Raw genomic sequence first — 17214 nt, 5'->3', positions numbered from 1 at the left:
GTATCTCTTACCAGTATCTCTTACATCTACATCATGCAAAATTTTAGAGCATATAATTCATAAACATATATTAAGTTTCTTAGAAGAGCACAAGGTACTTACAGATGTCCAACATGGTTTCAGGCATAGGTTTTCTACATGTACTCAATTAGTTGAGACTGTTCACGATCTCGCACAGGCAATTAATGAAGGGAAGCAAACGGATATTGTGTTCATGGATTTTCGTAAGGCATTTGACAAGGTATCACATAACAAATTAATCCATAAATTAGAGTATTATATAAAAAATGTACAGATACTTACATGGATCAGAGCCTATCTTACTAACAGACACCAATTTGTCACCTTAAACAATACTTCTTCTAACAATACAGAGGTTGCGTCTGGAGTCCCCCAGGGATCAGTTTTGGGACCACTTTTATTTCTGTTATTTATAAATGACATAGTCGCAGAACTTTCAGTTTCCGTGAAACTTTACGCAGATGACTGTATTTTGTATGAAAAGATATCTTCTGTTGATGATCAGGTGCGTCTAAATAATGACCTGGCAAAGGTGACTGCTTGGTGCGAACAATGGCAAATGTCTATTAATTTTGAAAAAAACTGTTTTTATGAGAATCACACATAAGAAAGAACCTCTTCAATTTGCATATAATGTTGACAACGTATCTCTATCAGAGGTAAGAGAGTACAAATATTTGGGCCTATGGATAACCAATGAGCTTTCCTGGACGAAGCACATAGATACTGTTGTTGCGAATTCTTTGCGTAAACTGTTTTTCTTGAGGCGCTCACTGAAATCATGTACGTCTGGTGTTCGTTTACTGGCGTACAATTCCTACATTCGTCCGTTGTTGGAATATGCCGTAATTATTTGGGACCCATTCACTTTAACCAATATTAAAAAACTGGAACGTGTACAGCATAAGGTAGTTAGGTTTGTTTTTAGTTCATACGGCCGCGCGTCTGTTGGTGAGCTCGTAAGGCGCAGTGGATTACCTCCGGTGACTGTGCGCAACCGTATCTGTCGATTAAAGTTCCTCTTTCAACTTGTAAACGGACATTATAAGGTTAACACTTCCAAGTTCTTTACTTACTCATCAGGTTATAACACGAGACGAAGGCATGCTTTATCCATAACCCCCATCAACGCACGGAATAACTGTTTCAAATATTCCTTTTTTCCTAGGACAATAACAGACTGGAATAATCTTAATTCTCATACTGTTACCCAGAATTCCTTATCAATGTTTGAAAAATGCTTGCAAATGTTATGAATTCGTGTGTGTTATCTGCTAGTGTGTTTTTTTTCTTGTATGTTATGTATTCTTCACCAATGTCTGAAAATGCCTGCATATGTGATGGATTTGTATGTGTTTACATGCTTGTATATTTCTATGTATACCCACCCTGCTATGATCTGATTTCAGATCGCAGTATTTATAAATAAATAAATAAATAAATAAATAAATAAATAAATAAATAAATAAATAAATAAATAAATAAAGCGAAGCTGTACATGGCTAGCTGATTCGTCTGTCCGTCTGTCTGTCGGTCGCCTGTACGGCGAAAACTCCTCCCCCATGCCCATGCGCGAAACAAAAAAGAAAGAAAGAGAGGCGCGCGATTAGCCAACACCACCTAGATGCACAAGGCCTGTGTACTCCGATCCATGACGCCACGCTAGCTGACCCAAAATTTCTATTGACAAGGCTGGCGTGCTGAGAGCGGTGACGCCAAAATCACTATTAACTACTCGGGGGAATCCCCATTAGATTCTATGGCTGTCGGGCCGGGTAACATGACGTCATGGATCGGAGTGAAACTTGTGCTATCTAGGTGGTACTGGATTAGCTGCGCCAGTAGACCTCGTCGCTCTCCGTCGCAGCCGAGCGCGCGTGCAGCAGTTTCTCTCCGGCCCCGAAATGGGTAGGCCACGCGTCATACGTACTCCTCAGGAGCAGCCAACTTTCTATCAGCGACGCCGCGAGCAGAACCGGGAACGAGCTCGTCTACGCCGTGCCGATGCTGCCGCCCGGGCGCACAAGAACAGGCTCGTGCAGCCGAGCGCAAGCAGCAACTGCGTACCAAGGATCCGGCAGCCTACCAAGCCATCGTGTAATTAACCCAGTGATAAACACCAGGGCCACACGTTTTAGCTTCGCTGGTTAACCATTTCTACGGGGTGCTTGGGCGGTGATTTTTCTTTCTTCCGGAAGAAGGTGCCTGCAGCGCTATTCTCAACCTTCTTAGTGCTGGGAACAGGCAACGGCCGCTCTTTGGCCGGAGGGAGGGAGGACTGCAGTAGCGGGAAGCCCGCTGTGATAGTAGTATGGCCCGGCAAGGGACAAAGCGGTATTTTGTGCTCGTAAGGTCCGCGCTTCCTCGTCGAAGCTCCGTCTCAGTTGTTCTTCTAGCGACACTCGAGAGCTCCCGTTCACGGTTGCTTTTCGTCCGGGAGAGGCTCGCAGTACACACTGTCGGCAACAGTGCCGTCCCACCTCGCGTCCATCCCTTCCCGCGCTGGCCCGCCATTCAAGGGTCGTTCTCCAACAAATGGCTGAGTACTGAAAGTGTGGCACTCGTCCCATCTGTTTTTAAGCGCCCAAATTAATACGCTGTTCATGCTTGCATGTGAACAAGTAGCGAGAAAAACACTCACTGATGTTCCCCGCCAGACGATAATGTGCGTCGGCACTGCGGTCACAACCGTCGCGTGATAGCTGGAAACGTGGTCTCTCAAATAGCGGAGTTGCGTCGCTAGCTTGCGATGCCATGCTGAGAGCCGATCAGCTTCTGAGCAGCACCACGCCCGCGTGGCGCTCTCCGTCCGTTAAATAGGTGTCCTTGAGGCGCACTTATTTCCCCGGCGTGCATAGCCGCCGGCATCGTCTCCATGCCGACGGGGGGGCCTCCCTTCGGTCCGCAGGCCCACCGCCGGTTCTAAAGGGCCCTGCCGGCCTTGACAGGCGCGGGGGAGGGCTGATTGTTCCGTGAGAAAGGCGCACGGCGGAAACGTGACGCTACCCCAGAACCCGTTCCTGCCATACCGTCGCAGAGGCCAACTACAGGGAGAGCGCGAAAGCACGGGTGAGCGGTGGGACCACTCAGCCACAGAGAAAAGATGTTCACTGCGACGAACAAATAGGTCCGTGAGTGCCCGAGGTGCTCCAGGAACATGAAATACGAGTCTGGTAAAAACGTCCATTCAAGGTGAACGTGCGGTTGGTGTACAGAATGGGAAAAGCTGTGTCTGAGCACTTCTCGTGAAAGATGTACCTGCCATCCGAAGCAAAACAAAATGTTGGGCTAGTTGGTCTTATATAACTGCTAACTGATCATCCTACCTTCCTTTGTGTGTGTCTTTCTTTTTCTTTGAGATAGTTCACCTCAACAAATATGTATTATTATTCTCGTCATTCCTTCGGACATATGTATCCTAATCTTTTAAGGAACTTGCATACACATGAACAAGGCGATAACAAAAATGTGCTAAAGATGACGTCTTTAGACCGAATATGTACATGCGAGGAGTCACTCTCTCCCATTTCACCCTAAATAAACCACATCCGTCTGACCCAGTCGTAAGATTTCAGGTTGAAAATATAGTTTCTTACGTGAATCTGACACGTCTTGCACAGAGCCACAACTTGACAGTGTTGACACTTAAGCTCTCCTAGATTAAAGGGACCGACAACTGGCCAGAATATGTTGCGAGACATTGGTGGAAAAGAAATGACCATGATTTACAGTGATAGAATCCATCACGCTGTCCGTGATTTAAGTAGGCATTATAATTTGAAATTCGCGAAGAAAGTCTCAAAAACCAGTATGTAGTGAGACCTGGCGGTTACATTTTCTTACTACGGATGTATTCTATTGTATTACTGTACGTAAGTCGACTATTAATATGTACATCATAATTATTGCTTAATATTGCCGTTGCTATATTATTAGACACTCGCGCCTTACTCTATGCTTCCGAAATCGAAAATGCACGAGTGGCTACGGCAACACGCCTGCGTATCACGTGTAAAGGCGTCGTTTCGTTCCAACATCTACTTGGTAAACAAAATCATATTTTGTTACAGCACGGCCGCACTTGTCTGCCTCCCACTCTGTGTGTCTTCTTTTGTCCCGTCTTTTAATCGCGCTACCGTACACCCCTTGCAGATCCCACTAACGCCGGCGTATAATCGTTATCGGGCTCACCTATCACAGTGTACAGCATGCTTCCAGTGAACGACTGAATCCTCACTGCAGATCGAAAAATTCTGAAAAAAAAATTTTCCACGGCATTTTCCGCGTTAGCACTTCATGATTAGACACTCTGACCGGTAAGCTTTCCATTGTACTAAAAAAATTGGTGCCATGAAAATTGGTTGTCAGTCCTTGATGATCGAAAGTTGGGCGAGTTGGTACGTACAGATGATAAATGTACAGCGCGGGGGAAAAAGGGTACACGGACAACTCAAGGGCATACACCACAAGCAGTACTTGACGTGTCTGCTGTTATATTGTACGCGTATTTTCTCGCGCTCTGCTAGATTGAGCAATAGGTCTTCTAGCACACATTCTAATTACGCCCTTAGTCAAATTTCAGGGGCCCGAGAAAAAAAAGGTGTCGCATTAAATAATATTGCTTTTGATCACGTGGTGTGTTTACGAACAGCAACAGCGCTGATAGCAAATGACAAAAAATTGCGTGAGAAAATCCGACCGCCGAATGAAAGGTCGACATATGACTGCCCTGCAGATAACATACACATACCTATAGGTACGCAAGCAGGATACATATACTGTCAATAGCAAAAGAGACTAGTGCACCTCCTATAAAAAGCCGAACAAACAGAGGAATCGGTAATGTCTTGAAGAAGTTCCCCAGACACCTGCTTTCGAGGTTTGTTCATTGGCTTTTGCTTAGGGCTAAAATTGATTTTTTTTGGCGAGAAAGGATGGTTATCGGAACGTTCGCGATGGATTTGTCGCTAGCAAGCCATATCACACACACACACACACACACACACACACACACACACACACACACACACACACACACACACACACACACACATATATATATATATATATATATATATATATATATATATCGCAAACGCCACAAGCGTTTGATTGTGTAAACAGAATGGCCGGTTTGCTGGTTCTGCTTACACAAGACTTCGATATTGACAGCACACGTACCTAACTCGGCAAGCTCAGCATCAAATATGCTGAAAAAAGCTATAAACGAGATGGTTTGGCATAGGCATGGAGGATGTCCATTTTACATTAACGCTACAACGATGTTGTCGGCGAAAATGCACGTGCAAACAACAACGCAGAAAGCGCGCGCAGACTTCGAACGTCGCGAGGGCTTTTCCGCAGTGCACATTGACGCGCTCCGCGGCACGCCCACTTTGCGACGAACAAGTACTGTGCTGGAACCGGGACAATACAACTTGCGACATGCTTATTGGCACTTATGGCGCGGCGGAAACTAGCGACTTTGGTTATAACATACGAAAACTCAGCTGAGGAAGGCCTGCATCGATCGCGCATGAATTCCCTCCCCCTTGCTGAGCCATAGCGTCTCCCATCCACACGCATACGGAATACGAGCAATGAATTAGCTAAGTACCTAGGTGACCTGAAAGTCATCTTCACGAAAACTCGCTTCTTGCCCCACACTCACGTGCACTTGTTTCGTCACCCACTTATCGCGCAACCAAGACTGGATCTTCATGCCGCCGCTGCTATGGATGCAACTAGCGAACGGATAACACCCGTACAACAGCCGACGAGAACACAAGGCAAGTTTGCGACGCGCACAATCCTGCCAGAGATTACGACCGCGCGAGGTGAGCTCAGTGACCTGGAAAAGGAATGCAGCTCCTGAATGCCCGTACCACTCAATAATATATATATATATGTATCAGTTTGAACTGAGAAAGGATCAGTCCGGCTACCACGAGAAGCAGCAGCACACTCACCGAGCTACTCTTGGGCGCGTCGAGCCGGTTCAGCCTCAGATCAGGCCGCCCATCTCGGGGGTCACTCACACCGCAGCACGTCTCAGCTGTGACGCGGCTTGGCCCGGCCCTACCGAGACCGCTGTTCCGCAACAGCGCATAGCCCGCCTGTGTCGGACGTGAACTAGAGGAGCGCGCGCGCAGGTCCGGTCGATCAACAAACTCTGCCGCCGCTCCCGGCGTGGTTCGTCCACAGTGCGACGTCCCTTCCCGAGTGACTGATGCGTGGTTCCCTGGATGCGTCCGGGACAATGCCCCTTTCGCGTCAGTGTGGTGCGCTATTTGAGCACTACTCAGTAGCTCGCTGGATTTCACAGGAGCCTGGCGTGCAGCACTACGACAGCGGCCGAACGTAGCTCGGCACCAACCACCACGAACCAACCTCCCGCGCGCGATCGCACACGCCAACGCACGCAGACCTCCTCGCCCGCTCGATCATCTGCCAGCTAGCCCGTTTTTCGCTTTTTGTTAGTTCGCTCGGGGACGCAGAGTTTGCAGACCCCATTCGCAGCGAGGATATGCTGGCTCCATCTCTCGGCTATTTGCAAAAACACGCATGAGGGCGCCAAGTTCAAATACGTTCAAATTCAGTTTGTTCAATACATTCGAAAGCAAGCATTATAATTATTGTTCAATAATCCTGAAACCGTGATTTGAAGGTACACGCAAGGTCATACAGATATCGTCTTTATTATACAATTACAGAGCTTTTAAGGAAAAAGAGGGAACAGTGTAGAGGAACGTTGGACCTGGGAAGTTCGGTAGTTTTTTTATTCAAAGCTTCAGCATCAACTTATCATTCTGACACAGAAATTCTGCACTAACTACCACAGTTTCTACTCCAGCGTGCCCTGATCATTCCTCCCTATGTCTTAAAAGCATAATGTCATATTTCCAACTAGTTCACCTTTCTGCATTAGATATTAACTTATTGGTTCATTGTCGACATCAAAAGCACAAGTACCAAGAACCCTCGAAGAAAAAATAAGGGATAGAGCGAGGAGAAGGTAACCGCATTTCGCTCCCTGCGAAATGAGGCTGTTACGATCGGCCAGCGGCAGTAGCGACCTTATAGTCTCTACTGCCCCACTGCGACGAATCGCATCGGGGAGCTAACAATGCTCTCCTCGGACAGACCTGCGGCGATAACAAGGAAAAACACGTTTGGCAGATCGAGTGTTGCATGATGGTTCACTGTCGCCGTCACCGAAGATGGGAGCAAGGAACTCCAGGAAAAGGGCTTTCTACGGCGTTTCCTCGCGGACTCCGGTAACCAACACGGTCGTTTGACAATCCCCGTCCACGAAGCTCTCCTACTTTCTGTGTGTTCAGTGAACAAAGGTGCCGGAGTGATCGTGTGCACCCTCGCCCTCAGCGCGGATCCTTCGGTCACTTTGGACGCTCCGATTGAACGAAGGTGGGACCGCAGATTTCCCTGGCCTAGGAATCTAGAGAGGACAGAGGAGTTTTAAGCGAACTTTTTCGGCTCCTCAGTGTGCTTCCATTCAGCCATACAATATCTACATGAGGAGTGGAGAACGCCTCAACGTTCTCTACTCCTGATGTAGACATTGTAAATTAACCCAGTACTCCTCGTTCTCGATGAGAACACGTTCCTCCCTGCAACAACGTCCTCAGCACGGGTGAGCCACCTACCCCTTTTGACATGCCCGACACCAACTCATACAAGGCCGACTTGGGAAAATCGACCGAGTTTCGTCGACTTACTGACACCAGCATGACGCGTTGCCCGACAAGCAGCAACATGTCATACACGCATATGTCATGTTAGCTTGCACCTTCGCACAATACTGCCGTTGCGTGATAGTCAATAATTGCAGTGATGTTATTTTAGCGAAATATATTTTACGTGCGTATTTATATTAACTTCTCACAAGTAGTGCTAGCCATTTGAGCCCGTTTGCTACCACATGGGTATAACATAGCACACGTCTTTAGTGAGACCGTTGAGAGCCCGCACGCCACTCACAGCCAGCAAGCTGGCAATGAGCGCCTCGCATTTTCTTAGAATGTATTCAAGGAGTTTTAGCACTAGCTTCCACATGGGCCACGTCGGGAGGTGGAAAGTGATTTGAGACTGTGCACACCAAAACGGAATTTGCGAAAATAAGGAATAGCAAGACGACAGAAATGGCGCCGCGGACTTGCTTCTTTTAATCCTTTATGCAATTCAAAGACTGCAAGATACCAACGAAGAGACGAAAAATACAGTAAGAAAAAGAAAAATGGAAGAACGAAAGAGATTTAAAAGCCTCCACTTACTTTTCCTTGGCCTGGACAAGGGAGCTGCTGCTTCGGAAGCGTGAAGAGAGCAGCGTGCCGCCAGACTTGACACGGTTTCCTGTTGCAGCACGTGAGAGAACGAGGGAATACGCATCAAAACCCGAAATCGGAACTACCGACGTAAGATACGTCAACCACACAGAGGGTAACAGCAGCAGCAGTAGAAAATAAAACCATCACCATGCTTCAGCGATCCCTCCGGCTCTGACTTTATTTAGTGCGATAGCATGTTACACCCACGATTCCCTCAATGACCCCAACTTAAAACTCTTACGATCCTGCGGAAACTCCACCAACATACAACGACGACAACAGAAACATCACGGCGAAATTATGATAGCGACGCCATGACAACGACGATAACAGCGGCGTAATCACGACATATCCTGCATTGAAAGTCGCGTGGGACATTCTGCGAACGACTGCTGTATCACGCACAAGCTATGCTACGTGTTGCCTGCGAAATATATGCGCAGCTGCAACTGCTCTCCGAGTCAAGGTCGCGCAAGCTACAGATCTCGCACAAACTGACAACCACAGAAGTTAGCGCGTCCGCGCAGCTCACAGTTGCTAGGACAACTCCCACAGCGCTAGCTTTTTGGTCATATCTGGCCCTTGCGCCAATAAAAACTACAAAACAACAATTACATCTCCCACACCTTTGGAACGCATAGCTGGCGCGCAGGTATAGAAAAAGCTTCTCGTAAGTAAGGGGTTTTGTGGCGTTTAAAGGGTAAAAAAAAAAAAAAATGTGTCCGAGTGCGTCACTATTGATGGAGCTCACTGACTGACGGTTTCACACGGGCTATACGTTGAATGTTTTAGACAGCGACGGGTAGGTTTTCGATGATTTGAGGACACTACATCACGCGAAAAAAAAGAGAAAAACTTTCTATTGTGGCGGTGGTGGTACCTGTAGAGAGGCGGGTTTAGCGTGGCGATCTAGGCCGGCGATTGAACCACCCAAGCATATCATGTGACTCCGAGCCTTGTCACCAAACGTCCAACATACTAGCCTTACCGTCTTCAAAGCCGAACTTTGCGAGTATACCTTGCTTGCTAAAAGTAACGGCACCAATATTCAATAAAAGAAAAATCTATTCTATGTTCCGTATGTCGATCGGTTTAAAAAGAATATAAAAGATTATTTTTTAAATACCGACTAGTTTCTGCGATGTCAGCTTTCCTATATTTAGGAGTTTCGTGCGGTCACTTACGTTCAACTGCGTGATGCCCCGTTTAAGCATAACTGCGTGTAACTGTGTATTGTCCTAACTGATTTTGAGTTCAAATGCTGCTACCCTGATTAATAACATTAGAACGTTGCGATATATACAGAGTGTCCCAGCTAACTTGGACCAAGATTTTAAAAATACCCAAGACATCTAGAGAAATCGTACCGACTGCACAGTAGCCGTAGTCGTATGTACTTACGGCCAGCATTTCTTTCATCACGAAGTATTACTTAATTAATTACTTTTAATTATTGAACTTTTTAATTATTGCTTGAATCGCCAACATAACCATTACAAAATTGTAGGGCATCTGAAATAACCTTCGAATCAAGCATTTATTTTGTGCTGAAGTGGTCCTGGTTGTTTTTTTTCTAAGAAAAAACAAAAGCCCGCGAAATACGAAATAGATGCGCACTCGCACGCTGCTACTCAAGCGCCTACAAGCAACCACTGAAAGATATGCGGCTGTATTCTCTAATCGCCGCATCGTACAAGACTCCGCAACGCTTATCAATGCGTCAGCGGCGTGTTCTCTTGATGCCGCGACCATCGCATAGCGTGAAGCCCTGTATCGAGCTGCCGCCGCTAGTAAAGCCGTGTATCCGTGGCTATTCGCTTGGGAGCGCTTGAGTAGCGGCGCGCGAGCGCCTATCTATTTCGTATTTGGATGTCTCGCGCGCTTTTGTTTTTTCTCGGGAAAACCAATGAGGGAAAGCTGAGCACTAAACAAATGCTCGATTCGGAGGTTATTTAAATTTAAATTAAGTAACACGTCGTGATGAAAAAGATACTGGCCGTAAGTACATACGACTACGGCTACTATGCAGTCGGTGCGATTTCCCTAGACCACTTTGGTATCTTTAACATCTTGGCCGCCCAAATTAGCTGAGACACCCTGTATATTATATATATATATATATATATATATATATATATATATATATATATATATATATATATATAAAGAACAGATACTATACTTTTACCCGTCAGCGATTTCGCTGATTCACGCGCAAAATCAAGAATATTCAAAATGGCCACCACTGTCCACGCAATACCTCTCCAGAAAATAATTCCTGGTTACGGCCCTGTACTGTACATATCAAGGCTATTCTCATTCAGCTCTCTGATGTTGTCCTGCACTGTATGTTGTTTGCTGCTTTAGGTGCTGCGGACTTTTTGAGGAAAGTGGATTAGCTTTACTAGCCATGTCACTTGTGTCTGCTTTTTGTAAGCCTCGAAGGGATAAATAAATCAACACGGGATCATCTGCGCAACCCTCAGCACAACTTTCAGCTACTAGACAGCTGTTATGCCGCAGGCCGCAGTGATGGCACATTGGTAACTGTATACATCGACATAGAAACGTTAGTAGGCCGACAAAATTCTCAAGCCTTGACTATACTATAACGAGATGCTGCAAGCAGGGTTTCACAGGCCGGCGCTCCACTGCACTAGTTCTTCCGCGGCAGCTACGGCTATCCTGCACTCCTCGCTCCGATTTAGGGCTGTACCGTGCAGTGCGGCGCGAATTACCAACGGGTGTTCCCTTTAGATCACTCTATGCAAGGACGTCGACATCATTCCCCATACTGCGTGATACATGCTGCTCACTTGTCGTGGTGAACTGCCGTCCGATATGTTCTTTCTATTTTTTTTTACCTTACGGGAGCGCACAGTTTCTGGTAAACGCGTATGTTGAGCCGTATAAGCGCCTCACCAATAGTTTCTTCAAGGATTCACTTCACTCAAATAGATGTGCACCTAAGCGACGGATATGATAAAAGTGACTTTCTGCAGTACTGGTAGCCTATCTTGACGGGGTGCTTATCCTTGCCACCCTTTTAGTGCAAGCTGTGGTTTTCAATAGATAGATAGATAAATAAATAAATAAATAAATAAATAAATAAATAAATAAATAAATAAATAAATAAATAGAAAGCACTTTTCCCGGAAGTGCGAACAGAGGTGTCGAATGGTGCACCCTGTGTGTGCCATTGCCACAACCATTATACTTTGTGCCTCTGGTGACGTTCCTGGAAGATGTCATTTATTTATTGCTGGAAATACCATGACCAGAAAAAAGAACGTTGCAGCGTCACTTTAAAAAAAATATGGATCAGCGGTGGTGGTGCTACTTTTTTTTTAATGCTCACTTTCTAATTTAATTTTGTCACTATCGTAATGACGACACGATCGATAACCATTTCTTGCTGCGGACATATAAATACGGACGGGACTCGACAGGGCAGCTTTGGCGCGAAGTGCGGCATAAACACCTATATTCGCAGTAATATCTACGCTGAGCAAGCGTCGTCTCAGTGGCAGGCTACCGCTACACAGGGTGTTTCTTTTTCCTTTTTTTTAGGTATACACATTTATACGCATTTTTTTTTTATCAAAGGGCTATGAACGTCGCGAACGTGGCGTTTTTGCAGGGAGATCCTAGGCGAGTCGGACATACTTCGCTGCTAACAGCATGAGTTGTAGAATACTAATTAACAAAAATTCGCCAATCTTTATTAGAATCTTGGGAGCAGTAGCTTATACGGAAAATTTGAATGCAGTCACAATTTTATTGCCCTCCCACTTTTAAATACTTTGAATGTCCCACCTAATTCGGGATATTCATCACTAAATTTCAGCGCTCAATGCAGGCAATATCAAAACCGGACGCGCCGGAAGCGCGGAAAAGGCCGCCCCATGTCAGTAGGAATTTCCCGAGACAAAAAGCGCGACGAAGCTTGAACGTCTCAGCCAGTCGCGGCTGTGGCGGTGCGCTGCCTAGCACGGGCGTCGCGGCATCAAAGCCCGGCCGCCGCGGCCGCACATCGATGGAGGCGAAGTGCAGAAAACGCCCGTGCGTTGGGTGCACATTAATGAACCCCGGGTGGTCGAAATTAATCCGGAGCCTCGGCGTGCCTCATAATGATATCGAGGTTCTAGCGCGTAAAACCCCAGAATTTATATATAGGACACGTTTTTTTTCCTGACAAACATCTGCCGCGACGTGCCGTATCAGTATTAGCCAAGACATACCATCATTCAACCTTGAGGCGATTTTCAAGATATCGAAATTAAAGGCGTTTATAAAAAAAATCTAATAAATAAATTAAGACTGGATGTTCTCACTGCCTCCATATATGTCCTAAAAGCAACTGCCCCCATTGTTCTAATACAAAGAAAAATTAATTAACTTTTGTAATTAGTCTTCTGAAACTCGCGTAATGAGATGTAAAGTATCTCCACCTCACATAGGAACTCTGCTGCAAAAACAGCACGTTTGCTACGCTCATATAGCCTTTTTATTAAGAATCTGTACAGTAAAAAAAAAATAAAAATCTGTATTAGTCGCGACATAAGGCACGCTTTCACTCTGCAGTTTGGCGACTTCCGAGGCTCACGACGTATAGGGAGAAGACATTGACAAAGGAGATCAGCGAAAGCCGAACGTGAAGCGAGAACAACGAGTTGCGCGGTGTCAAGCCTATATGGTAACGCCTGCTCCCGTCGACTTTTTTTCGAACGAGTGGTCTACGCCAAACGCGAAAACGCACTTCAAGGCGCACCGCTCCCCACTCTTTAGACAAGTTGTACGTCCGAACGTAGCCATTCATGCCGTCCCAGAACACACAGTGTACAACATGCACGTCTGGTTACCAATCAACTAGGCTTGTGTACGGCTGGTTACAGATAACTTTTTTTGACACCAAACACCTTAGCATAGCGCTGTTGTGAAAAGCAAGCATATGCATATGCAGAGTAGTCGTACTGTCCAGCGAAAGAAGCGGACATGCAGACCTGCTTTGAGAGAGGCAGGCAGCACCGACAGGCACCACGCTCACCTTTGTCGTACTTGCGCTTGAGCACGATGAGGGAGGAGACCAGAATGGCCCGGTGCGCACCATTTTTGACTCCCAAGTCCTTGACATCCCTCTCGGACATCCACAGGATCTCCTGTTCAGGCAACGTAAACGAATGAGCAACGCAAATAGCAGTTATGTTGTATGCCCGCAGTTGCACGTCGTTGCCACACAGGGTGCACTTTTGGCAGCTCGCGAGGACGAATTGAACGTAAATTAAATTATGGCGATGACGGTGCAACCGAACCAAAAGCAACTAAGGTGCCAACGAGGTAAAAAAAGAAAAATAAACTGAACAAAAATAAATATGCAAGTCGATCAAGCTTCTTCCGGTAGGCGCCGCCGAGAGACTCGAACGCGCACCGTTCCAGCGCTCTAGGCAGCCGTGAGCGACGGGAGCTAAGTGTTCCTTTCGATTCTGTCCTGTCTCGTAAGCGTGCTGTTGCAAGCTTGAAATTAAATTGTGGGGTATTAAAGTCCCGAGAGTGCGTAGTAACAAACGCCGTAGTGGAGTGCTCCGAATAAATTTTGACCCCCTAATTTTATTTAACGTGCAGCCGAAGCACGGTATACGAGAACTTTTGCATTCTGCCTCCATCGGAATGCGACCTCGGTCGCCAGAAAAACCGACGACCTTGTGCTAAGCAACAGATCGTCATAGTCACTGAGACACCGCGGCAAGCGCTGTTGCAAGTTTACCTATGCTGCAGCTTTTGCACTTACAATATACGGTATGTGTACTCGCTACGTACCAAGAGAGTAAAAAAATGAGTAAAACGGTGGGGTTCTTTTGTTTGCATACCGTTTTCATAATTTATGCGGAATTGTGCACATAAAACAGAGACGAACGTTGCACGGCATTCAGGTTCGACATTTTGGTATGCATGCTAAAAACCAAAGTTGGAAATCACTGGGAAACGTTCACCGCCTTGGATTCACAAATATGTTTCAGCAAAGTATAGGGAAACGAGAGAATACGTCGACATCTTTATTTAACCCCGCTCACCGATATATCATTTACAGTAGGATTTATACATCAATTTGCGTTTTAAACATTTTCTGGTCTCCTGTTTAGTATGATATAAAGGCTAAATCTGTGAGCGCCTGTATGTCGCCGCCCCCCACACGCCTCCCCCTCCCCCACAAACACGCGCATCATGGCTCATGCCATTGGGTGATACTGACCGAGCAGTTACCGAAAGGTGGCTTCGCCGTAGAAAATGTCGTAATGCGGCGAAGCCAACAACTTGGGCGTTATTGGCAAACGTGCTTACACACGCACACACACACGCACACGCACACACACACACACACACACATACACGCACACACACACAAACGCACACAAAGGACAATTTGGGGTTTTACTTGCCCGAACCACGATCTGATTTTGAGGCACGTCGTACTCCAGGTTAATTCTGACCACGTGGGGTCTTTTAACGTGCAATCAAGGCACACAGGCTTTCGCATTTAACCCCCGTCGAAATGAGGTCGCCGCGACCGGGATTCGATCTCGCGATCTCGGGTTTTGCAGCGCAATGTCGAAACCACTATACCACCACGGATGGCGTGTGTTTAATTTCCGTCACTCGCTACAGCCATCGTTTTCAAGCAATAACTCGGCTCATGTCATGAAATGGGAAAATGACAGTAGTAGGAACCAGATTTGTACGTAACGAATTACATGTAATTAATTACTTATCGTCAATTACGTTTATTGGTAATTTTGTAATTTTTACGATTACTTTGTTTACTCGGTGACGCTCCCTGTAATTCACTTACTTTTTTTTTCAGTAACCGATTACATGTAACCAGTAACATTTTTGACGAAACAAGCTCTGACAGGCTTGTTTCGCAGCTTTGAAAAAAAATTTTGCTGCAGCTATCGAGTCCAAAGAGATAAAAACATGTACACGCGTTACCTCCTTCCCAGAGTCAGCGTCCTGCAGCAGCTCCGCCGAATATGGCAGGCTTGCAGTTTTGCGCACTTCTCTCGGAGTTCCGACCTCTGAGCTTTTCTCATTTAATAAGTTTCTCTGGGCCCTTTCTCCTGGTAGCGCTAACAGGCGGCCTTCATAGGTGATAAGAGCTGCTGCTAAATTCTTCTTCGCTTAGTGCAGTCTATGAATTCGCTAATACAGAAACAATTTTTTGGCAGGTAAACGCATATGTTTCTATCTGATATTACGTGACTCAAATGCAACTAAAGCATATACCTTAAAACTTTTGTCATTTTAACGCAAGAACAATACTTCTAGAGCATTATGTTAAATTACATTACAGATTTGAACACCTCTTCAAGGAACGTGAACGTTTGCTGGCGTCCGTTACAATTAGTCATTTAAGTCTGAATGGCTAATGAGTGAAGGGCGCGGATGTTGGCCGAGAAATTGAAATGGCTCGATAGCGATGGCTACTTTGGCCGTTAATGCCAGGAGATCAACTAATAAGATTTTTCAGTTTTTCACTGGCCCTGTCGCGGACCCCTTCCACTGGCCCCAGAAACAATGAAGTGCTTCACATCAGAGAACCCAGACCCGAGCATCGCGGCATTGAGTAACCACAATCGTTTGAGAAAGGTGTTCGTACGTTACTATATATACAGCCCTTCTCTCTCAAGCGCATATTGAGCGAGTTTTCAGTGTCGCTGAAGATGTGTCCACAAGGAAACGAGGGAAAATTAACCAATTATATTTTGAAAATGAATACTTAGAAAAGCTAAACAGCACTTCAAAGACTGGGGAGCACACATTGGAAGAGCTAGGCCAGCTCTTTGTATTTACTGTATTTGTGCAATGTTAACAAATGTAGGGAGGAAAGTAACGTTGAAATAATCGATTACCTTTTAGCAATTGCTCAATTACTTTTGTGTGGCAGTGATCAGTAACCGTAATTAATTACATCTTTGAAAAAAGTAATTGTAATTGTAATCGGTAACTTTCTTCTGTAACGTGTACAAGTCTGGTAAGGACAAGGGTTAAATAGCGAATGATAAAAAATAGGGCTGGAGAAAAAAAGAAGAGAAAGAAGAAATACGCAGACAGCTGAAGGTGAGTAGATTTAGGTTGTTTCAGGGTTTGGGAAGTGAACGATTCCTCGGGTTACATTACCAAAATAATATTTTGCGAGAATACTGGGGGCTGGCGATTTGCGACGGGTGGGCAGTGACTCGGTATAAAGTACTTAAGCTTGTCAACCGCGCTAATTTGCCCCATGGCTCGCTTCCCACACTTAGTCTCTTAAATTTGTGGGTCCGTATTCACATAAAACTCTCACGCATAGTAATGTTCCGCACAGTACGCAGAGTAGTAGTTAGTAGAACATATTCCAGTTACGCGACGGCGTCACGTCGTCCAAATGGGAGGCTGCCCTAAGCAGCCCCGATCTTGAAGCACAGCTATGGGCTGCTGTATCGGGCCCGCGACGCAGCAGAGAGGCTCGGCCTTTCGGTACCGACGTGGGAGCGGCCTGCTACGTGCTAAGGACCAGAATGAAGCTTTACCATACCATACCATATTCCAACCAATCCTGATGCTGGGCATCAGACAGAAACATTAGCGAAGGCGGCCAGCCAGTGGCAAAAGAGTGCTTACAACGGGAAAGCTTCGTGAATTCGGCCCCTGATCTCTAGTGTAAAACGACAAATTTAGGTTTCTCAAATCGTCTGTACCACAGCACTGCTAAGGACGTGGGTTATTTACTCCGGAGAAGGGGTTTTTCAATGAACCAACTGAATTTCATTGCCGCCGGCAACCCGCCCTCAGTGGAAATAAATAAATAAAG

At 46.0% G+C, this 17214-nt stretch overlaps 1 protein-coding gene across 6 annotated transcripts in view; it reads right to left on the bottom strand.

Moving 5' to 3' along the window:
- The window catches only part of LOC142579923 (breast cancer anti-estrogen resistance protein 3 homolog), a 266747-nt gene that overhangs the window by 60898 nt on the left and 188635 nt on the right, over positions 1 to 17214 (bottom strand). For 5 of the 6 annotated variants that reach the window (XM_075690612.1, XM_075690599.1, XM_075690619.1 and 2 more), the window contains 2 exons: positions 13414 to 13525; positions 8313 to 8391 (listed from right to left, as the gene is read on the bottom strand). In XM_075690612.1, the coding sequence (XP_075546727.1) occupies positions 8313 to 8391; positions 13414 to 13525 (191 nt within the window). Of the gene's footprint in view, positions 1 to 5990; positions 6002 to 8312; positions 8392 to 13413; positions 13526 to 17214 lie in introns of those variants that run through there. The other variant, XM_075690631.1, reaches the window with a different exon arrangement.

This window comes from Dermacentor variabilis, chromosome 1, assembly GCF_050947875.1.
Source record: "Dermacentor variabilis isolate Ectoservices chromosome 1, ASM5094787v1, whole genome shotgun sequence".
Classification (NCBI taxonomy): domain Eukaryota; kingdom Metazoa; phylum Arthropoda; class Arachnida; order Ixodida; family Ixodidae; genus Dermacentor; species Dermacentor variabilis.
The sequence above is the reverse complement of the archived record's forward strand: the minus strand, read 5'-3'. Positions and strand labels throughout refer to the sequence as shown.